The sequence below is a fragment of the Hylobates moloch genome, unplaced genomic scaffold (assembly GCF_009828535.3).
Source record: "Hylobates moloch isolate HMO894 unplaced genomic scaffold, HMol_V3 SCAFFOLD_1, whole genome shotgun sequence".
Taxonomy (NCBI): Eukaryota; Metazoa; Chordata; class Mammalia; order Primates; family Hylobatidae; genus Hylobates; species Hylobates moloch.
In genome coordinates, this window is record NW_026652276.1 from 131,335,230 (window position 1) to 131,359,940 (window position 24,711).

The 24,711-nt window shown below is 39.4% G+C and overlaps 1 protein-coding gene across 1 annotated transcript in view; it reads right to left on the bottom strand.

The window, feature by feature from the left end:
* Positions 1 to 229: 229 nt before the first annotated feature.
* GPR141 (G protein-coupled receptor 141) overlaps positions 230 to 24,711 on the bottom strand; it is a 59,655-nt gene continuing 35,173 nt past the window's right edge. The window contains exon 4 of the mRNA XM_032758303.1: positions 230 to 3,684. Within this exon, the coding sequence (XP_032614194.1) occupies positions 2,753 to 3,684 (932 nt within the window). The 3' untranslated portion in view covers positions 230 to 2,752. The remainder of the gene's footprint in view (positions 3,685 to 24,711) is intronic.

Here is a 24,711-nt window from a genome sequence, read left to right on the forward strand (position 1 = left end):
ATTAATATCTAATAGGGCATTCAAATAGAGAGCAAGACCTGATACTTCTTTATTGTACAGACAATTATGTGCAAGGCAAGATGTCTATTCCTTGGCTCCCACCACCAAATGCTAATACTAGTGCTGTCTTATAATGGTGATATCCAAAAATGGCCCTAGAGGCCAATGTCACCCCCAATGTCACATGAGGTTCATTTCTGTATTGATTAAAGACAAAGAACAGGAAAACTAAAATTTTTCTGTTTATTCCATAAATACTGATGAAAAAGATATTTTATATTATGAAATATTGCATTTCTATATTTTGAGAACATTTCTAATAAGCCCTTTATTATAATATATGAAAATAACGTAGTGTTATGTTAACATTATAACAGATTAATACAGAGATTAATTCTTTTGAATTGCCTGACCTCAACATATCTAAAATCTGGAAGAGAGTATGATATAATCTACAAGGTAAGGAAATTCTCATGAATACTTTTAATTTAAATATTTTTCTAAATTTTTTTACATATTTATAGGTATTATAAATTTTCTTAAAACTATCAGGGGTCTTAGTAACTGTCATAAATTTTGCGGTTCAAAATGAGAAAGAAAAAATGTAAAAATAAATGGGAAAAAAGGCAAGAAAGAAAAGAAATATTACTTGTTTAAAAGGACATTTAAAATAATATATAAAACAGAAAATATATGGAAACAAGTCATGTTGGAATTATGTTGCCACTTCTGCTTCCTCAGAATTAATTTCTGTGGCTCAGTAATTTTAGTGGTCACAGAAATTCACAGAGGTATTTCTTATTCATCTGAGGAATTTGTGGATCCACAGAGTGATAATAAATTAAGAAAAACTTTTAAATCCTGAAGATATACCTTGATGAAAAAAAAGTTCCCTTAATTCATTCCGTTATTCTATTCATGTTACTAATTACTTCAGGTTTTCTGAAGCATTAAATATGAAACTGGATCAGATCCTGGGAAAATTTTAAGATAAAACATTGAAGACACTGGAAGTATGGGCAGGAGCAAAAAAAAACCCAAAAAGCAAAAACCCACAAGCCTATGTATCAACCTAGCCAGTAATAGAAGTTCTTGAAAAAAATCAGTTTAACATGCCACATGTCACAAGTTATTAATACAATTTTACAAAAAGTAATTCTGAATTTGGAAAGAAAATCCATACTATTTTATTATTATTACTTTAAACTTTTATTTTAAGTTCAGGGGTACATGTGCAGGTTTGTTACATAGGTAAACATGTGTCATAGGAGTTTGTTGTACAGATTATTTCATCCCAAGTATTAAGCCTAGTTCCCATTAGTTATTTTTCCTATATTTTAAAGGATTATAATTTTATTGCTTTTGAGTAGATTTATTTATCCACTCTTCAAATATTCAGGAAACCTTCTTCATGCAGCCTAATCTCACAGAGTCTAAATTAATGGTTTTTCTATATACTTCTCAGAAGTCCTCTTTTAAAAACATAGTTTTCGTTTATTTAAAAATATATAATTTTAACCTGGAAACCATCATTCTCAGCAAACTAACACAGGAACAGAAAACCAAACACCACATGTTCTCACTCATAAGTGGAACAATGAGAACACATGGACACAGGGAGGGGAACATCACACAACGGGGCCTGTCCAGGGGTGGGGGGCTAGGGGAGGGAGAGCATTAGGAGAAATACCTAATGTAGATGGGCTGACAGGTGCCGCAAACCACCATGGCACGTGTATACCTATGTAACGAACCTTCACATTCTGCACACGTACCCCAGAACTTAAAGTATAATTTAAAAATATATATATATATATATATAATTTTAATGGTGGAAGGGAGCTCTAAAGATTTCAGTATAACTTTCTGTCCCCCCTAAAAATCTTAATTAACTGTGGCCCAGGACATCTAGAAATTCTCTCAAAAAACAGAAGAGAAAAAAATTTTAATCACTTCCCTTGGGAACTCATTTTAATGCCTACCAGCATATTGGTCAGGGATATTCTCTAAATTACAGTTTCACCATTATGTAGATATGTCCAGTAAGCTTTTAAATGATTTTTGGAGCAACAGTGCAATTGGTGATATTGAGGAAGTTGATCCCCAATTCCTTAAACGACCTTTCACAGGACAAATCTAGAAACCCTTGTTATAACAGAAGGCCACATGTTCTTTTCCTCTTGATTTCTAGACAGATGACTTCCTACCAGAGTTATGATACCCTAGAAAAATTTTTAACTATTCTCTCCCCTTATCAGTTTTCATCACAGTGTGAGATGAATGGGACATCTAACCTGGTTAGCGAAGGAGAGTTTGTGTCTTTGGAGCTGGGTGGTGGCCAGGATTTACTTACCTAAGGTGAAGTGGGATGAAAAGAACTAAAGGGCTGAGTTCAGTCCAAAACCTAAGAGACCATGCTTCAAACAGAGGAACTTAGAATGAGCTAATGAAACTCTAAAACTCTTAAAACCTATGTTGCTTTCGTGGGCCACACAGACATTCTGTACTGGAAAATAATGTAATACTGCAACTCCAGGTGGATTCAACATCAATGGTCTTTGTACGGGCATCACTCAGAGATGGGAGGGATCCCATAAGGACTACAATGAGGGCTCTGACATTTTATAGTCCTTTTGTTTTGGGTAGATCAAGACATGGTTTTGATCAAGTAATGAAATACCATTCTTTCCTCCCCTATACCCATTTTTATTCCCAATATAAAGTAAGCAAATATGAATACTGTAGTTTGTGGCTAACGGCACAAAACACAATTCCATAAGTCAATTATCTTTTGCTTAAACCAATGGCTTCCCCCAAAGACAAAGAGAAGCAAATCATAGCAGCTAATTGCTGTTACACTCAAGAAGATTTCGTTATAAAATGCAACCTTGCTGTTACAGGCATTGGAGTGCGTCACAACATGCAAGTAATAGATCCTAAAGAACTGGTAGGGAAGGAAACAAACAAGGATGATCCCTATAAAAAATAGGTTTTTCAGCTGAGCCCAGAACTCCTGGTGGGATAGTAAAGAGTGGCGTAGCTTCTGCACCATCAACATAATGATGAAGACCTGGAAGACCAACAGAATCACAGCAATGGCTATGACAAAAATGACTATCATATAGTTGATGACTTTCACATATGTGTAAGCAAGCTCTTTGTGAAATTTAAAACAGTGTTCCTCATTGTATTCCTCATGGATTCCATACCGGGAGACAACCAGGGGTACCACAATGACGATCACCAGCGTCCACATGCCAGCACTGGCAGCCACAGCATGCAGTTTTCTGTAGAATTCCACTTTGTCTTTGCACTTGAAGAAGACGAGGTATCTGGTGACCAGGATCACCACATAGAACAGGAACGTGAGGTACATGTGGATGTGCAGCATGGCACTCACAAATTTGCAGAAGGGCAGCCCAAACATCCAAGTCTTCTTGATGAGGTAGGTCAAGCGAAATGGCACTGTCAGCAGAAAAACACTGTGGACCACCACCAAGTTAATGACTGCCATGGTGGTCACTGACCGGGTGTTCATTTTCACCAGGAGGAAAAGAATGGAAATGACACCCACCAGCCCTCCAATGAGCACTATGAAGTAGAGGCTGATTAAGTGGGGTGTCACTATAGGATCGCAAGAGGAATTCCTGGAGGTATTGTGGCCAGGCATACTTGGGAAGTCACCTGGAGGAGACAAAGCACCAGAGTAACTGACAAGCTTTTGGAGCTTTGTTCCTATCTCTTTTACAGCACTGACAATGTGACTTTGTCATTTATCTGCTTACATGATATAAACTTTACATGCTTTAAGAATGAAGATTATTTTCTATGAATGTTTGCATACCCTAGACCTAAAACACAGTTAAGCCATTGATTCTTACTCTTTAATAGGAATAAAAATCGAATCTTAATCTTCAAGTTGCCCCCCAGAGAGATGTATGTAGATAAGACAATTTACATAAAACTTCAGGAGGATTGCAGACCATCTAGAGCTGGTACTTGGATACTACTACTACAGTAACCCTTTAAAAAGTTGTAAGATGGATAGAAAGATCGATGGATTCATGAAGTATACAATTTTTTTTCTTATGGGCATGATTATAATTCTCTAATTCTTTCTTACTTATTAGCAAATGACCCAAGAATATTTATACTACTTAATTCATTTAGAATACTGATTATTTTGACCAAAAATAACATCTAAGTCAAGACAGCAGCAAGCAATAGGAAGGTTTACCTGAATTTCTCATTACAGTTATGTTATCTTCTAGCAGTGAGTGAGGCCTTGCTAAGCCTTCCCGTGGGCACCACTGAAAATATAGCATGTCTCCCAACTCTCTCATCTCCTACTCTCAAAGGCCTTGCAAATTCATGACAGAGCCATTGTCATTTATCCCCTGGACTCCTGAAAGATCCGCTCCACAAATACTCTCAGTCCTTTCTAATTCATTCTCCATATTCTTATTCATTGCTTGCTATAAAAGATTTAGTAATCTTTTAATTTCACTAAGAAAGTCATGACAGTTTCCTATCTAAATCCCTTCAATGGCTTCCCATCTCTCCTACAATAAAGATTGATAGCCTTACATGTCTGGAATGTTCTGGGTTAGAGTGGCAAAATCTGATCCCTTGAGACAAGATTCAAGCAATAATCAAGAGATGAAATTGTCAGGCTTTAATGGATTTGATATGCGGAAATGAGGAAAAAAGAAGTGTCTTGATACTCTCAGATTTCTGACTTGAACAATTGTGTTATTAAAGGTATGTCTACTGACACCAGGGAGACTAAGATTTGAGAAAGAACAGTAATCGAATTATGCACTCACTCCCTGACCTTTGCAACACATATGCAATTATTCTTATTCATTCATTGAATGTCTCTTTGTATAATGGAATATTACCCAGCAATAAAATGAACCAACTTCTGATACACACAATACTGATGAATCTCAAACACATTACACTAAATCATGTATTCTCAATGGGGTGATATCACCTTGTGAGGGGCAAAACATTTTGAGATGTGAAGAAAAAATCTTACTCTGTGAAATCTACTTTGTGAAATTTTCTCAGGTGTATACACAGTACATAGACACATAGATATATCTGTGATATCAAAATTTCATTAAGTAGGGAGAGACAATTAGGGAAAAATACTCATTAGAGGGGCCATAACAAACACAAAAAGTTGAGAAACATTACTAAATAAAAGGTACCAGCCACCAAGATTATATATTATACGATATCTTTTTCTAGAAAAAGCAAAACTAATATGACAAAAAGCAAATCAGTTAGCCCAAGGTCTGGGTTGTGGGGGAAAGGATTAGTTTCTGTTTTATATCATGTTGGTTACCATTGTAGTTATTCATCAAAGCTCATTAAATTGTATACTTAAAATTGGTTATTTTTATTGCATATAACTTAAACCTCAATGAAACTTAAAACAAAAAAAAGATAATAATAACCCAACCTCGGGGAGCCTTCTGCATTTGTGGGCATGGAATAAAATTTTAAGGATTTGTGACTCACTTAACTGAACATGATTTTTTTGTTGGCTCTGCAACAGCTGTCTCATGTTACACTGTGTATTTCATCCATAGGCTGAAATCTCTCTACTTGCCTTTTATTTTTCCTTGTAGAAAAGTAGTTTTATCAAGGAGACATGAAATTATATTGTGTTCACATGTGAGTCAAGAATGAATGTGCCACCATAGGTTCTGCTCACCATTTCTTTTGGCTATTAGCCTAGTAGGATTGACTCCTAATTCATGAAAGTAAAGTAAGTAGCACATCACTTGTCCCAAGTCCTCTTTCTTATTATAAACTGCCATGATCATTGCCAGATATCAGAAACACATCTTCCATGTTTCAGGACTACACTACATTCTTGCCTGTACTTTGTCTTATTTAATTTAACCCTTACAACAGTTAATTGTGTAATGTAATATTATACTGAATTTTAGATGACAAAACTGAGCCCTAGCAGGATAAGACATTTGACCAAGGTGTCCAAAGCACACACACACTCCCGAAAACTCTTTATTATACATTATGGAGAAGCATTGTGAATCTCCTAAGTCCAAGTTTCTAAATTGTAATACAAGAAGGAAAGGAGGCCATGAAGAAATTTGGTTCTACTCACATGGCTGTATGCCAGCGTATCTTGAAAGGTGCTTTTCTCTCTTTTTGGATATCTTACTTTCCCATTCCCTTTACTTGGCTTATAGTCAATCCCATAGGTTAGTTCACTCAATATCCACCCGAACCCTTTCTGAACTGCTTTTCTGTACAGACTTTTTGCATCTAGAGTGCTTGTATGTGCCTTAATTTCTGCTAGTCTGTTGCACTATTGCAAAACTTGGAGGCAAAAGTGAACCAAATGAGGGATGTCAATGTGCAGAGAGATTAGACGAGAGGTGTCTAATCTTTTGGCTTCCCTGGGCCACACTGGGGAAGAAGAATTTTCTTGGGCCATATAGAAAATACACTAACAATAACTAATGAGCTAAAAAAAAAAAAAAAAAAAGAAGTTAAAAATAAATTTCATAATGTTTTAAGACAGTTTACAAATTTGTGTTGGGCTACATTCAAAGCCATCCTGGACTATATGTCGCCCATGGGCCGCAAGTTGTATAACCTCGGATTAGACCATTTGACGAGACAGTAGTAGGTTTATCTGGTTCCTCTGGGACTGCTGTAATAGAATCCTGGATTTCAAATACTAACATGATATATTACACATGATTTCAATCACATTTTACATTAAATGTAAATAGAGTAAACAGTCCAATTAAAAAATAAAGCTTGTTATACTGAATTAAAGAAACAGGATCCAGCTACATGGGTTTTAAGAAAGACATTATAAACAAAGGAATTATAATAAAAGTGATATATTCATTATGAAATTTCCTCTTTATTTCAAATAATGATTCTTCCTCGAGATCAACTTTTGGCACACTCAAGCTTCTTTTGTTTAGTGTGTGTACTTCATATCTTTTCCCTTTTTCTTGCAATCTTTATGATTATTACATTTAAAATGTGTGTGTTGTAAATAGAAATTTTGACTCGTCCTTACTATAAATTCAGAGCATTTTAATTCTATTTACCCACTCCCTTATTCTCTTTTATAGTTTTCATGCTTTTTATTTCTACATATCTAATTAAACCCCACACAATATTATTGTATTGTATCATTAACATTCAATCCCTAGTCATTTATTTTTGTCCATTTAGTTTTCTTATCCATTGATTTTTATGTCTTCTTGAATTTCTGTGTTTCCATTGGGTATAGCTTTCCTTCTGCTGAAGAACTCCATTTTAAATTTCTTTTAGTACAAATTTCTTAGGGATAAATTCTCTCAGCTTTCGTATGTGTGTGTCTGAAAATGTTTTCATTTCATCTTTATTTTTAGGATATATTTGCAAGGCATAAAAGCCAAGGTTGGCATTTCCTTTCAGCACTTTAAAGATGTTATTACATTTTATTACATGTCTCCTGACTTTCATCATTGAGACTTCAGTTGTCAATATTGCCATTGCTTCTATTATGTTTGCATGTCTTTTTCTTTCTTTCTTTCTTTCTTTTTAAGAAAGATTTTTTGCACTTTTGCCTGGGTTTTTTTTTTCTCTGTTAATACTGTTTGGGCTTCTTAAATTTATAGGTTAATGTCTTTTGTCACTTTTGGGAAATAATCAGTTTTACCCCACCAAATATTGCTTTGTCCCAATCTGTTATCCCCTCTAAAAGTTCAATTATAGTTATGTTAGACATTTTAACTGCTTTCCTTCTGTCTCTACTTTTTTTCTGAATTTTATCTACATTTTGTCCATCTCTTCTTCCCTTTTTCTATTTGGATATATTCTTTTTTTAAAAAAAAGAGTCTTGCTCTGTCACCCAGGCTGGAGTGCAGTGGCATGATCTCAGCTCACTGCAACCTCCACCTCCCAGCCTCCCTGGGATTACAGGTCTCCACCACCACGCCCAGCTAATGTTTGTATTTTTAGTAGAGACCGGTTTCACCATGTTGGTCAGGCTGGTCTCGAATTCCTGACCTCAAGTGATCCACCCGCCTCAGCCTCCCAAAGTGCTGGGATTACAGGCATGAGCCATCATGCCCGGCCTGGATATATTCTTGTCCAGTGCTTTTATCTTTGGCTGTTTCTATTCTGCTGTTAAACCAACTGGAATTATTAATACCAGATATGAAATACTTTCAGTTCTAGGCTGTGTCGGTGTTAACATTCTACTTTGTGAAATTTTCTCATCTGTTTCATTTTTTTCACCTTTTCCTTTAATTTCTTCAATACTTTAATCATAGTTATTTCAAAAGGCTCGTCAAGAACATTTGTAGATATATTTCCATTATCTGGTTTTTTTTCTCTTGGTTTTCCATTATGTAATCTTATCCTTTGATATGTCTAGTAATTTATTAATAAGTTCTGTATATTTTTCTTAAAAAAGGTAGTGGTTCCAAGTAATGTTCTTTTCCTTGAGAGGGGTCATCCTTTCTGCCACTATACTAACGTTATTTTGAGTCAAGCCTTGTTTGCAGTTCTAGTAAGGCTTAATGTACTTCTGGGTCTCCTCAGCCCCCTTTGTAATTTCAGCTACAGTCAATAGTCTTATCTCTGACCTCTTTTTCTGATGAATCTGGCCTGACTTCAAATCCTGGCCTTATAAAACTGCTGACATCTTTGATATATTTTTCAGATGTTTTAAGGCTTAGGATATTAGTCTCCCATCCCCCCAAGTCCCAGAATTCATCAAAATGTCTTCATGCACTGGTGAAGAATTTGGATTCTCGGCTCTGAATTGGAAAAGCTACTGTGGTGAAAGAAGTTGCTTTGAGCTTTTCTCTCCTTGGGAGTCACGACCTCTTCACTAATTGCCTCAGCTGTGCTCCACTGTCTTCAAGCAAATACTTTCTGTATTTTACTTTATTTGATTTCTTGGATTATTCCTGGTGGGAGCTCTAATCAGTTGATCAACCTTCCATCCCATGAAGATGCAGAACTTAATGCAATTTTTAACGTTTCAGTAGTACAATAAATTCTTAGTCTTGAAATTAATTGAATTAACAAGAGAAAGGTAACTTCCTCCCCAACATACAAAGATTAGTTCCCTTTTATAAATTTCTATTATGATGTAAATATGTTATAGTACTGTTATTTGTACATTTTAAAGCGCATCATCTAATCCCTGCTTACAGCAGCCACACTCCATAACACCTTACCTTCACTCAATGCCTCAAGCTCTTTCTTGCCTTAGCACTAACACCTCTTCTCTCCCCTCCCCACCCATCTACTAATCCTTCAGGTCTTAAGTCTATTATCAGTTCTTTAGGGAAGTTTTCTCTGACTCCCATACTAGATAAGATCTACTTGGCCTTCTCTTTCAGAAGGTAACTGAGAGAACTCCTACACTACATGAGATCTATCTGACCTTCTCTTTTCTCCTCTTCTAAAGATAAAAGAATCACCTCTACAAGGGGGATTAAATAATCACTTGGGTAAATGGGTGCTGGTTGCTGGTATCTTCCCTCTTCCCCCCAGATTGTAAGCTCCTAAGCTCCACAAGGACAAGGACTGTGCATGTTTTTATTATTTTCCACCCTTTTATCCATAGCAATAGCCAACACATAGAAGATAGTCTCTAAATATGAAGTGGAAGAGTAACTAAATATTCATAACATGTAGCTAAGAGAACAATGCATTACTTCAATTCTTGCTTCTGCTACTGTTTTCAGTGTTACTGTGAACAAACTACTTAACCTCTCTGAGGCTTATTTCTCTCACCTAAAATGTGGATAAGCCCTACCTACCTCATATAGTCATTATGAGACAAACTAGATAATTTATGCCAAAATAAAACAATATACAACATAATAATTAATGTTGATTAATTGAGTAATTAATTCGTTGAGACAGTCTCGTTCTGTTGTCCAGGCTGGAGTGCAGTGGCATCATCATGGTTCACTGCAGCCTTGATCTCCTGTGCTCAAGTGATCCTCCCACCTCAGCCTTCCCAGTAGCTAGGACTATAGGTGTGCACCAACACGCCTGGCCTAATTTTTGTATTTTTTGTAGAGACAGGGTTTCACCATGTTGTCCAGGCTGGTCTCAAACTCCTAGGCTCAAGAAATCCACCTGCCTTGACCTCCCAATATGTTGGGATTACAGGCATAAGCCACCATACTTGGCCAATATTGATTAATTTATGAGATAAATATCCAACGTATGAAGTGGAAAAAATCTTCTAGGAATATTTTAAACATCACCTTTTGGCTGCAAAATTCCTGCAAACTTCTGTTTTTCTGAGGGGTCTAGCAAGTTCGCAATAACTGGAATGGTAACTATCAGGGATGCTAATCCTAGAAATACTTTTCTTTTCTCTTTTTTTTGAGATGGAGTCTCACTCTGTCACCCAGGCTGGAGTGCAGTGGTGGGATCTCGGCTGACTGCAACCTCCGCCTCTCGGGTTCAAGTGATTCTCCTGCCTTAGCCTCCCGAGTAGCTGGGATTACAGGTGCCTGCCACTACACCTGGCTAATTTTTTGTATTTTTAGTAGAGACGGGGTTTCACCATTTTGGCCAGGCTCTTCTTGAACTCCTGACCTCAGGTGATCCACCCGCCTCAGCCTCCCAAAGTGCTGGGATTACAAGGGTGAGCCACCGTGCCTAACTGTAATACTTTTCTGTGGCTTTCCTCATCCATGTCCCTGCTCCATTTGCTGGGAAAAGTCACCATGTGTTATGGTGACATCACAGTTATTCCCAGGAGCTGGGGCTTCTTTCCGTCCCAAAACCTAGGACCCAAGCTGTTCATAATAACATTCCTTGCCAGGCTGCATGATAATAAAAACACCTGTAGATATAGCTGCAAAACATGCAGCTAGTCAAGCACATAGAGCCAAGTCCATATCTTCCCAGCCCTGCTCAGACCTATCCATGTACTCCATGTTACTCGTTCTTGACTTGTCACCTGATATCTGGTTTGGGTTCTCTGCCTTACCTGACATACTTTTGCTCACTCCGCACCAGCTCCCTGGCTCAGACTCAGTGCTCTTGATTGTTTCCCAGGCAAACCCATCTGCCTGACTTTAAAGCCTAATTTTCCCTTCTAGGAAATGCCTCTTCATGTCTCAGCTCCCCCATATATTCTTGCTACTTTCCTGTGACTACATCTCCACCTCAAGTTTTGGAATAACCTTCTCCCAATCAGAAAAGGTTTATCTGCATCTCAGGAGATTCTGCATGAACCACTGCTGTGCCAACCCTCTCCTTATGATCATCTAGCTCTTATAAAGAGTTCTGCTCTGCTCCTTTGTTACAAATCTATTACTGACACTCCTTGGTGGTGCGGTTTACCTGCTCATTATCTTCATAACCTATTTATTGTTCCTATATTGTAACCTTGAGGTCAAGTTCCATGATCCCACCTACCTATGATCACTTGTCCTGAAATTGAGTCGTGATAGGTTTTCCAGATGCTGCCTTTTATGTCTGCCTGAACCAAGCATGTTTCCAACCTCCAAATTCCTTTTTTATTGTGCTCTGTTCACACGTAATCAGGATATTGCACAAGACTTTCAGATGATCTGCATCAAATTGCAACATCTCCATTCTGTCCCATGGACTATAGCTAAAATAATCCTTCTGCTAAACCATGCACTCTCTCAATCTGCCTGCTGGGGGCAGACTCTCGCAACTCATCACTCTCAAGGTGAGGGGCTCTGACTCTAGCCTAGGTAATAGGTTGTTGCAAAAGTAATTGCGGTTTTTGCCATTGCTTTGAATGGCAAAAACCGCAATTACTTTTGCAACAACCTAATAACAAAAAGAGAAAGAGGTTGCAGTGAGCCGAGATCACGCCACTGCACTCCAGCCTGGGTGACAGAGTGAGACTCCATCTCAAAAAAATAAAAATAAAAATAAAAACAGAGAGAGAGAAAGAAAAGGAGAAGTTAGAAAGTTCTTCCTGCACGTTGTGCACATGTACCCTAGAACTTAACGTATAATAAAAAATAAAAATAAATAAATAAACAAATAAAAATAAAAAATAAAAAACAAACAAAAAAACCTCTCTTCCTCTTTGCTTCTTTCTACAAGGCACTCACTCCCTTATTGTCCCCTTGAAGACCACTTCATCTCATGTAATGGGCACCCTACTCCCAAGATGGCTCCCGAGCATCGAAAAGCAAAGCAAGAACTAGGATGGGGCCAAATGGAGGAAGACCATGAAGCAATAAACACTTTCAAGATTCACAGATAGTAAGAAAGGACAGAAAGGGATTGGGGCACAATTTTTTCCTAGTGGGACAAAAAGATTATATATTTGTATAAGAAGTATTCCTTTGCGCCTGTAATCCCCGCACTTTGGGAGGCTGAGGCAGGCAGATTACGAGGTCAGGAGATCGAGACCATCCTGGCTAACGTGGTGAAACCCCGTCTCTACTAAAAATACAAAAAAAAAAAAAAAATTAGCCAGGCATGGTGGCGGGTGCCTGTAGTCCCAGCTACTTGGGAAGCTGAGGCAGGAGAATGGCTTGAACCTGGGAGGCGGAGCTTGCAGTAAGCCGAGATCCTGCCATTGCACTCCAGCCTGGGCGACAGAGTATTCCTTTGCATATGGGATGCTATTCTAGGGATTGATGGGAATTTTTAATTAGTTGACCGAAAATTTTCTCTCTACATTTCTTTCAGAGAGACACCTCATTCTCCATGTGCGTGACTTGCTTGCAGCCATGCCTATATCCAGTGCCCAGCCAGCAGAGCTGGACAATCACCTCCCAACCTATGCAGGTACAAGGGGGATTGCTACATACTCGTAATAGCCTATTCTCTAATCCCTGAGAAGAGATGAGTATGCAGGATCAATAACATGATTTTATCAGTATTACATTAAAGAACTGAATTCTCCAAATTGAATTTGAAACATTAAAATCTGCGGATAATTCTCATTTGAGTTTTAATTTTAGCAGTGTCACATTTATCCTCCAGGGCATATTTCTTTGTACAGTGGTTTATTTCAACAGCAATTAATAGCAACATCAATTCAACCAAAGTAAACATATTTGTTTGAACTTAGACCATTAAATATTTCCTAGTCTATTAATTTATGTGTCTGTTAGAGTTGGATGCCCACAAAGAATGAAGGAAATTTCAAGCCTTTTCACAAAATGGAAAGTTCAAAGCTTAACAACCTTGAAAGGAAATGTCTTCATTGCTAAAAAATTGAGCACATACAAAAATAATAAATGCTGCTCAGAAATGCTTCCAATGCCTCACTTCAGAATATTAGCTTGTTATTTAGAACAGTCCCTGAGACTGTGGGAAAGCCAAGAGAATGTCTGAGAGACACAGTGAGCTGTGAAGCAGTGAGCCTGCCAGGTATGAGACAGACAAGCCTGAGAGACAAACACCATGGCCATGGCCGGGCCCTGGGACCCTGGAACAAGCAAGCCAGAGCCTGCAGTCACAAAAACAAGCTCAACTGATGGCTTTGACGTGTGTTAACCTGCCAAATGTGGTTAAAACAAACACTTGCAGGTAAGAAATATGCAGTCTCTGGTCAAATGAAAAGCTCTGTTTTCCTGGATGCCAGCTTTAGATGATATATGTTTAGATTTCTTAATATTCAGGTTCAGGTTTTGATATTTGTCCTGAGCTTTGGGACACAGGCACTTTGAAAACAACTGAAGCTTACAAGGTGCCCAGGATAGACTGTTTGAGACACACTTGTTGTTATTATTTAAAGATCCACCTCACACTTAATTCTGTAGAAAAATATAGCATGTATCCTAGCTCAGAATTTGGGACATGGTATGTGTCAAGTACTTCTGTAACGATTCAATGAATTCATGAAAGAGAGCGAGAGATCAAGAAAGTGAGGGAGGAAAAGAGAGAAGAGAAAGAAGGGGGAAAACAAAGAAAAGGAATAAGGAAAAGAAAGAAGAGAAGAAGATGAAGGGAAAATAGGAGAGTAGGCTCTGAGGGTCCCCGCCAGTGATGCTGGCGTTATACTTAGGCATTGAACTGATCGTAATATTTTCCTGGGCTCCGGTCTTTCTTTACACCTAGAAATGATTCAAATGTCTCAGTTACTTTCTCAGTTGATTGTCCAATATACTTTTGCTAAGGAGTGCAGCTGATCCCAAGAAAACCTGAAAGAAGGTAAGAGAGAGGTAGTTTCTGCTTCCACGGAGACAATCCATTCCAAATACAAGAAGCCGGGGAATTTTTTTTTAAACAACATTAACAACAGTTATTTGTTGATGCTACTTAGATATTTCACCTATATATCTTCATTGCGCTTTCTCTTCCCAAAATATTACCCCCACTCACACAGTCTTGCACATCTTTGAGGTGTAAACACAGACCGCATTTTCTTTCAAGCCCTTCAGGCCCCTGGGACATTCTCAGCTGCTTTCTCAAAATTCTTTACAGGTGCCTTTCAGTCCTTCCTTTGTTGTCTTATTAATTTTTCTGTTTGAATTATTTTGGTCATTTGTGGACTTGTTTTTAACTTTGAATTTCTTTCAAAACTAGCATATATTTTTTAAATAGTGGTCATGAGTTGTTAACTGAATGGGTGAAATAATGGTGAAAAAGTGCCTTGACTGGATTAAACATTTTTTGGATATGGCCACATTTGAATCTAGACAAACAACTCACATCAGGATCCCAGAAATAAACTGCAAACCCCAAGCCAGCTCTCTCAGGGTGCAGGGCTGCCTCTCTGGCTGGCTGTGGACCTCCTTGTCCCACATGAGGATCCCCTCTTTACCTCTGTGATTGAACTTGGAAGGTCATCATGAAGCCTGGCCTCAAACTCTTATTTTCCCCTGCCCTCTATCATGTCTCTGCTTAAAATCCTTCTTTGGTTCCTGTTAGAGAAAAGAAGAAACTCTGAGTTCCTACCATGACATGTAAGCCCTTTGCAAGCTGGCCTCAGCTTCTATTTCAAGGGACACCTCCTCTCTAACCCCCTTCCTTCAGCTTCGAGCTGTGACTCAGACTTACCTGTCATTCTTGGAATGTTCTCTTTCACACCTCCAGCTTGTTTCTTGTTTCTCTAGGCCCCAAATGTACAGCTAAACAACTAGAATGAAGTCCAAATTGCATCATCAATGATTTCATTTCTCTTTTTGAAAACTTTCCCTGGCATCCCATTGTCTATGGGATCTGTGGAAACTGACATATTAGCTGACCTGACATACCAGGCCAGGTCTTGCTGGTATTTGTAGCTCTAAACAAGCCTCTCCCCTATCCTGGTGCACCAGGATTCTCCCATCCTGCCTGCATGATTCTCTTGTGATTCTGGTCTGATCTCATCCCACACACAAGAGAGCTCCTCAGGTCTGCCTGAGGCCTGGCTGGTGGCTATTCCCTTGTATCTTACCAACCCCCTTCCCAAAGCCTTGCCCACAACCTTGCTTGGGTCTCAGTGGTCATTGTCCATGACCTGAGGAATACGTCAATGTCAAAAGTGAGATATGGAAGTGGTTTCTGTGGCTGTTTTATAAGAAACCTATGGTAGAGCCAACATCAGAGACCAGCCTACAAAATGAGAGTCCTACACAATTTATAGAACCCTGCAAAATAACACTAAACAATCCAAATGCTCTTTAGCGTGTAGACCTTAGTCACCAGAACCCCTCCCTGCACCATTTTAAAACAGACAAACAAGTATAACCTACTTTTGGATTTCTCACTTCATTTATTAAACAAGTGATATCACTCTAAGTGTCTACCGTACAGCAGGTAGCAAAGATTCTGAAATGAATAAAACACATCACCGCATTTAAATCTCCTTCTGTTTGGTAGGAGAGAAAGAGGCACATCAATTTTTTATAGAAACACCTACAGGTACGTGAAAAATGCTGCAAGAATTCAGAAAGAGCAGTAGTTATTTAAGAGGTACTTGAGGATGAAGGCATCAAAATAAAGTAAAAGATGCTTGGGTACAGATATGTAGCAGTTACTGGATCTTGAAGGATGCATTGAAGTTCTAGATGTAGAGAGGAGGAAATAAAGCACTCCAGGGAAAGAGAAGATTCTGAGCAAAGGCTTGGATGCACATTCGGGGAATTACCAATAGTTTGATGTACCTGGAACATTTGACACATTAGGAGAACATGGGTGAGAATCTGTAGATGAGGGTTTCCATATTTATGGCATGTTGCCACTCTAAGGATTTTCCATTTTATTCTGAAAATTATGAGGGATGCAGGGAATTTTAGAATACTAAATGACATCTTAATATTTCAGTTTTGAAAGCTTGTTTTGGCAACAGAATGGACAGTCGGAGAAGGGTTATTCAAGTTTAAATATTATAAGGATTCGAGCAAGATGACACCTACCTAGGAGAGCTTGTCCCCAAATTAAACAAAAATTGAAGAGTCTGGGCTTGGAAAAGAAAAGTACATGCTTCAGATAACTTCATCCACATTCAACAGTGAAAAGACAAGGAACAGTCACTGGACATTTTAGGAGAGCTAATGCCACATTAGATGGATACCAAATTTCCCAGACAAAAGAACTAACAGATGGGTTGGTTTGCTAAGAGGGCAAAGTGGAAAAAAGTAACTTTTAAATGTCCTCAGAGAGAAGAGAATGGTGTGAAAGAAGACTCAGAGTTGTTATTTTAATTAAAATGTACCAAACCACACAATCAATGAGCTTGTAAGAAGGTTGAGAAGACTCCCACAGACAGAACCAAAAAAGGTCAAGAGATGGAAGATTTAAAAGAAAAGCTAAAAAACACCTAGAACAAAACTATTAATAGAAGTTCCAACATCATCTGGGGACAGCAAAAGAGAATGAAATGCTCAGATAAATAATTAAAGGACATTTTCTACACATAGAAAAGATAAAATATTTATGTTGAAAGGTCCCACCCAGCGCTGAGCTAAACTACTAGAAAAGACTCAGATTTAGACACATAAAGATGTTATTTCAAATCACAAAGAACAAATTTGCATATCCACTTCGATGTATAATAAACATCTCAAACTTAGTATATCCAAGGCTGAACTCCTGTGCCCCAGACATACACATAAACTTCTTCCTTGCAAAGTCCTCGCAGTTTCACTAGTAATACTAACTCTATTTTCTACTTGCATAAGTGAAAAATCTTACAGTTATCCCTAATTCCTCTTTTTCTCCCACAATTCACCTCCACTCCTTCAGCAACTCCTATCCCCTGTCTCTCATATTAGTCCACATAGAGTCCCTGGACCAGATTTTCTATAAAGGATATTACTGGTATAATTGGCCAAATATTAACACAGTCTGCAGATTAAATAATAGAATTGTATCAATGTTATTTTCCTGACCTTGACCATTGTATGTGGTTGTATAAGAGAACATCCTCTTCTTATAAAATATACACTGCATACTATGTGGATAAAGGCAGCATGCATTCTATTTATTATCAAATCAATCCAAAAAATTACAATATGTATATACGAAAAGAGAAAAATCAATGTGGAAAAGATTACAATTGGGGAATCTGGGTGAAGGTTATATTGGAGCTCTTTATATCATTCTTATAACATTGTAAATGTTTTGTGTAAAATTATTTCTAAATTTAAAAATTATGAAAAATTACATAAAATAAACATAGAGTTGGTCGACTCTTCATTGCCTACATTGCAACAACTGGGATTCAGCCACATTAACTCTTAATGGGATTATTACAGCAAGCCCATGAATTCTCCTGTTTTTTACTCCTAACTCCCCTATTCCCAACTCAGCAACCAGAGTAATCTGTCAGAATGTAAATTAGAAGATGTCATTCTTCTTCTCTCAATCCTCCAATGGCTTCTCACCTTTCTCAGAGTCAAATCAAGATTTGGAAATGGTCTGGAAGGCCTTATAGGATGTGACCCCTCCTCCCCACTCTCTGTCCTTTGATCTCACTTCCTACAGTCAAAATGCAGTGAAACACATTTTAAACCTAAAATGCTCATGATCATACCAAATTAAAACATCCATTGGTTTCCACATGGTGGCAGTGAGGGAAATAAAAGAGAGAAATTGTATGTGAATATCTCAATATTTTTTGGTGGGGAGGAGGTTAAAGGTACTATTTAAGTGTAGAGAAACAAAAAACAATGAATATAACTTCTTGATGAAAACTTAAGAGCAATCAATTAGTGAACCAAAGTTGCATGTATGGCTTGCAAATTATGAGAAGGAAAAATGGAACACAGTAATAGCAGTAACAGAGGCAGGAAGGAAAAAAAGAAAACAAAACAAACATGGTAAACAGACATATTTTAAAATAAAAGAATGAAAAGTCCAGACATCTGAAATCACACAATTTATAATTTGTTCCTTCTTCCACCTACAAAAAGGAGAAATTTTGTCTATCACTCTGTGATTATACTAAAAACCATTGAATTGTGGTTCACCAACCATAAAGTTGTCCTTTGAAAAAAAAATGACTTTCATAGTTGGTGAATTATATTTCAGTAAAGCCATTGTGCAAAAAAGGAGAGAAAGAAATTGCGTCTGAGCTGAGCCCTGGGGATGAGGGAGGAGGGGGAGAATTACTGACAGAGAATCAATGCTGCCGGTGACTGCCTCCATTCATTCATATCGAGGGCAGAGCAGGAAGCTCCCTGGTTAGAGGGCTAGGAGGATGCCGTGCCAGGAACCAGGAGCCCTGGGTGCCTCACCCTGCTCAAGATCGCAGGCCTGGTCCCTCTGATGTGGCCGCTCATTCCTCCTTGCTCCCCGCTGCATCCCTGGCTTCACTTCTTTCTGCTGCACCTTGAACAGATGGGACCGCAGATTCAGCTTCTTGATTCTTGACCACTCAATACAAGGAACCAGCCCTACCCAAGCCATATTCTTCATAGTACTGATCACTGTCATCTCACTTTTTCTTTGTCATTCTTTATATTCACCCCTGCTTCCAAGAAGAAAAGATCCATGAGAGTGGCCATGGTGTCTCCATCTCCAGGAGAGAAGGAACCCTTGGACCAGGAATCGGAAGAAAAAATCACGAATTCTTAGTGTCAGAGTGAAACCTAGAGATTATAGCATCCAGTGCACCCATTAAACTAAAGAAGACACCGAGGCCCACACAGAGACCTTTGAAAGCTAGCATGGCTTGTCACTGGCTAAATTCCAGGTTCTGTGTCTCAGTCTGGGACTATTCCTGTGACACAGCACTACTAAAGGCAGACTCCAGAGGCCCAGCGGGACAGATGGCAGCTTCTAATCAACAGAACTATGCTTTAAGTCCAGCCCCATAGGCCCCACGTCAAGGACACCAGTTGGGAGCCAGGATGGATGTCCAGCCCCAGCTAGAAGAGGCATCACAGGTTGTTCTGAGAAAAGGTTGTCAGCAGACAAATGGCTTCCTGCCTTTGAGCTCTCCTTAGAACGAACTATAGTTTGTTGTGTTTGCAGAAAACAAATAGGAACAGCACTTTAATCACTCACTCAGGGAAACTCAAGCAGCAGTTCATCCAAAATATATTGAGAAAAGATTCTGGGATGGCAGCTCCGACATTAAGGATGAGCTCAGTGTAGCTAAAAAACCAAAACCAAAAAAATCTGTCTGAAAATATCTGAAGCAGTGTGGGAAACAATAAAAAAGAAATAACAACTCTAAAGAAATTCACTGGAGAAGGTTATATGCCTAAGTAACGTATAAAAATTGCCCCCTGCTTTGTTCATATTCAAACTCTCTCTCACAGTCCTCCTCCTCTGTATATCCTATTTCTGAAGTTTGAAAGGACTCTGTTGGGTTTTCTATGGTTTTTTTAATAGCAAAAAAAAAAAAAACAAAACCATTTTTTAGGCAGTTTCAAGTAAAGTTAGATCTGCAGCCTCACTCATCAAAGACATCATTTTCCACCAAAGAGCAGGCTTCTGCATTTGAGCTATCCTTTCTCTCCTCACTTGAGGAGTTCACCACTGCTGCTGACTCTCTAATGGGTGAGGATGCAAGTTCTGGTTACCTACAAGGGAAGTGGGAGCTGAAACTCAGAGGCTTTGTGTCTGTGTAGAGTGAGCCACACTGCTCTGTAAGGCACCCAGGGCGCCCCTGCTGCCACTCATGTTCTCCAAAATAAGGAACTGTCAGTGAGTTCTTTCCATTCCCAGGGAGAGCCTTGCATAGATCTGTAGGTCTGCAGATACTCAAATGTGCTATGAATTCTGATCTTCGTGAATGTCCATCTCCTTACCAGAAATTTTGCTTCAAAGAAATCTTTCATCGTCCAGGGACTGTGCTTTGTTCTCAGAAATTGTTAAATCTGGGGGACTGTGTTCCTGGAATTCCTGAGTGTCCAGTGCCACCACAGCCTTCTTGCCCCCTCTGACACACCACCTGGCCTACTTAATCCACCCAACCTCAACAGACAGAGAAACATGTCTATACGGACATGTAAGGGACGAGGCCTTCAGACAGGCAAAACGTGGTATTCAACAATGCTGGTAACTTCCTTGCCTCCAAGCCTCCTTATGGCCCATGAAGCACTAAAACGTGATAGAGCAAGAACAGGACATCACTAAAGGAGGCTGCTTTTCGTCATCATTTCACAGGATTCACTCTGTGCCTCACCCAGTATCAAAGTTTCTTCCCTCCCTCACCATGTCCACTTCAGGCATTTCAATATCTGCTTGCTCATCTTCCATGCCATTCACTTTTTTTTTTCTTCCTAGTAACTACTAGGATTTTATTTCTTTTTATTTTCTCGGTGTTTCTGAGATTTCTTTATATTAATTTAAAAAAAGAGGCAACTAAAAGACACTAAAGAAAAATTAGGCATTTCTGGACTCATAGGCCAGGCACAGTGGCTCACGCCTATAATCCAGGCACTTTGGGAGGCCGAGATGGGTGGATCACCTGAGGTTAGGAGCTCAAGACCAGCATGGCCAACATGGTGAAGCCCCGTCTCTACTAAAAATACAAAAATTAGCCATGTGTGATGGCACACACCTGTAGTCCCAGCTACTCAGGATGCCGAGGCAAGAGAATCACTTGAACCTGGGAGGCAGAGATTGTAATGAGCCAAGATGATGCCACTGTACTCCAGCCTGGGCAACAGACTGAGACTCTGTCAAAAAAAAGAAAGAAAGAGAGAGAGAGAGAGAAAGAAAGAAAGGAAGAAAGAGAAAGAAAGAAAGAAAGAAAGAAAGAGAAAGAGAGAAAGAGAGAAAGAAAAGGAAGGAAGGAAAGAAGGAAGGAAGGAAGGAAGGAAGGAAGGAAGGAAGGAAGGAAGGAAGGGGAAAACTTAGAACAGAATTTTTCCACTTTTTTAAATATTAGTGTATTTTCTGCTAATATCTTTCTATGCATCTGTGTTAGATTGTTAGATAGTGATAATACTGCACCTCAATTTTCAAACCATATTTTTTGCTAGTAATGTATAATATCAAAGTACTTAGCCTTGGAGTTTCTGAGCTTTTTTTTTTTTTTTTTTTTTTTTGAGACGGAGTCTGGCTCTATCGCCCAGGCTGGAGTGCAGTGGCATAATCTTGGCTCACTGCAACCTCCACCTCCTGGGTTCAAGCAATTCTCCTGCATCAACCTCCCAAGTAGCTGGGATTACAGGCACCTGCAACCATGCTCAGCTAATTTTTGTATTTTTAGTAGAGATGGGGTTTCACCATGTTGGCCAGGCTAGTCTCGAACTCCTGACCTCAAGTGATCGGCCCGCCTCGGCCTCCCAACATGCCGGGATTAGAGGCGTGAGCCACTGCGCCCGGCCTTTTTTTTTTTTTTTTTTAAGAGAGGGAACCTCACTATAGTGCTTAGGCTGGTCTCAAGCTCCTGGCCTCAAGTCATCTTCCTGCCTCAACCTCCCAAGTAGCTGGGACTGCAGATGCAAGCCACCATGCCTGACCGGTTTCCGTGCACTTTTATATGACCATATAACATCTCATCAAGTGGATGCCTCCAAAGTGATTTAATTAAATTTTCAATGATGTTATGTTTCTAACTTATTAATGTTATAAATAACTCTAGGACAATCACTTTTGTGAATTTAGTGTTTTACATATTTTAGATTTTTCCAGAAGGTGGTGTCCAATAAAAAAGTGGTCATATGACATGAAAGTATTTGTGGATATAGATTGATAGTGCCAAGTTGCTTTATGTTGACAGACATGAAATATTTCCTTAAAGTCAAAAGTTTATTTCTGCTTTCTAATTTAAACTATTCCTGTCAAGAAGTTTTCCAATATGTTATCCAGATGACTTCAATCAACCATCAATCTTTATTCACTGTAGGTGAAATATGCTTGTAGGCAAAATTCTGAAACGAACAAGACAAAAAAGGCTGTGGATAAAATACATCCTTCAAGTAACCCATTGCCCCCTGAGACAGACACCATACTTTCAGGCCTCAGCAGTCTAGGCTGACAGTGAGAGAAGACTCTCCCCGAAGTTCTAAAAATTGTGTCTCCACTTCACACCCAAACAGAGACGTGGAGAAATTGTCAATCTTTGTCTTGGAGCCCAATATAATCTGCCAACAAGTTCAGCTGCCACGCCAACAAAAAATCTAGGGAGGACCAAGAATGGAAAATAATTTTAGGACATGTTGGGCATGTTTCTAATGGGCATTTCATCTGTAGAAGTAACCAACATCTATGGATGGAAAACACCACACCACCAAAGTGAAAGCCATTCAGAGAAGACCTTTCTTAAATCAAAGCTACTGAGGCATTAACCAGGCCAATCTGTCCAAGATCACCCGTATTCTGTCTTCAGCCCCAGGTACCTCTAGGTTTATGCCTTTTCACCAATAACGGGCACATCTATTGTAGCATAATGTATTGATAACTTTCACCACCAGGTCCTGAGTGCCTCTTCAGTTCCTAGCACTAAGATGGAAATTTCTTATATGCTACTTATAATCCTCCCAAGAAATCCAGGACAAGGGTACTTTTATTCCAAATACTAGTTGAAGAAATGAAGCTCGGAAAAGTTAAGCAACTTTCTGGGTTCACTCAACTAACAAATGACAGCCCTGAAATTGGAGACCCAGGTTGTTTGACTCTGAAGGCTAAATGTTCTGCAGCACATCACAGGGTCACAGCAACACAGAAGTCCCTTTCCTATGAAAAAAGAGAAAAAGTGACATTTCTTCACTGCTGCATCCCTGCTCTCCTTCGGAGCTGTGGATTCCCCTAGACAATCGGTCCTTGTTTTTCAACTGCATTGTTTGTATCTCTATGACCAATTATCAGGGTATTGAAAAGCAATTAATTAGAATACTAGAAGAGGACTTGGAGAAGTGATTAAAACAGGCCTACTCAAGTTCTCTAAAGCCAATAAATGTTTGAAAAGCAGTTCATCAGATTGCAATGTAAGAGAAAAACAAAATTGCACTAAAAGTTTAATTCCCCAAATTTAATTTATCCCAGAGAGGGTTCTGAACCCTTTTCTTAATTTCTTTTTTTTTTTTTTTTTTTTTGAGACGGAGTCTCGCTTTTGCCCAGCCTGGAGTGCAGTGGCGCAATCTCGGCTCACTGCAAGCTCTGCCTCCCGGGTTCACGCCATTCTCCTGCCTCAGCCTCCCGAGTAGCTGGGAGTACAGGTGCCCGCCACCACGCATGGGTAATTTTTTTGTATTTTAGTAGAGACGGGGTTTCACTGTGTTAGCCAGGATGGTCTCGATCTCCTGACCTTGTGATCTGCCCCCTTCGGCCTCCCAAAGTGCTGGGATTACCGGCGTGAGCCGTGGCGCCGGCCTAATTTCTTTTCCTTTTTGAACTCTTAAGTACTTAACTCTCTGCTTTTGTTGCGATTGGAAACCACATTCAGAGATTATTATGGTGCACTCAACTCACATGCTCAGCTCTAGGAAGACCTAGCCCAAGGTGGGCCACGTAAAGCCATCGAAGGGCACCAGGGTCTGGTATCTCTAAGTGCCTGCTGCCCTGTGCCCTGCAAACCCAGGATGAGTGCCTGGGGCAGGCCCTCTTTTGGAAGTGCCAGGCTTGAGTCATGGCATACCTTTTCTCTGCCTGCCTTCTGCCCAACTCCTGGTTCACCTCCCAGGCCCTGCTGAGTCCCAAGCCTTCCCGAACCCCATCAATCTCCCCACACCCTGGAACCCTTTTCTTTCATGTCGTTGCCCTGGCAGTAGTTTAGATGTTCCTCTTTGACCAGTAACCCTCCAAGACTAGTCACTCCTTCAAAGGCTGGTTCCAGGCTGGCCCTGACACTCTCTGGGGGCTGCTTTCCCCATTATTCCTGCTGCTCCTCATTTCCAAGGGCTGCCCTGGCTCCCCCATCCTTGCCTTATTTCTAATGGGATCTCTGGAAGGATTTAAGCTCTGCCTCACACTCTCATTCCCTCATCTTTTCCAATAAGCTCATTCCCTGCTGTAACTCATAGGAATTAAAGGAATGTTTTTCAAAAAAAAATTCCTGACCGGGTGGAGAATCACTAATTTCACTCATTTCCTCAGTTTCTCATCTAATTCTCAGCCCCCTTTTTCTGGTTTTCTACTCAGCTGCCTATGAACAGCCTCATAGCTCACACAGACTTCCACCTTAGACTCAATCAACACAACTGTCTCGTGATAGTGTCGGTTACCAAACAGCCAAAGGCATTTCTTTCTGGGCCCAACCTTTGATTGTGGCATGGCAGAACCAACCAGAACTGCGTGGACATTTTTAAGTATAAACTGGCCACGCTCCACATCACAGCTTTCCCAGGTTACAGAAGAAAGCTGAAA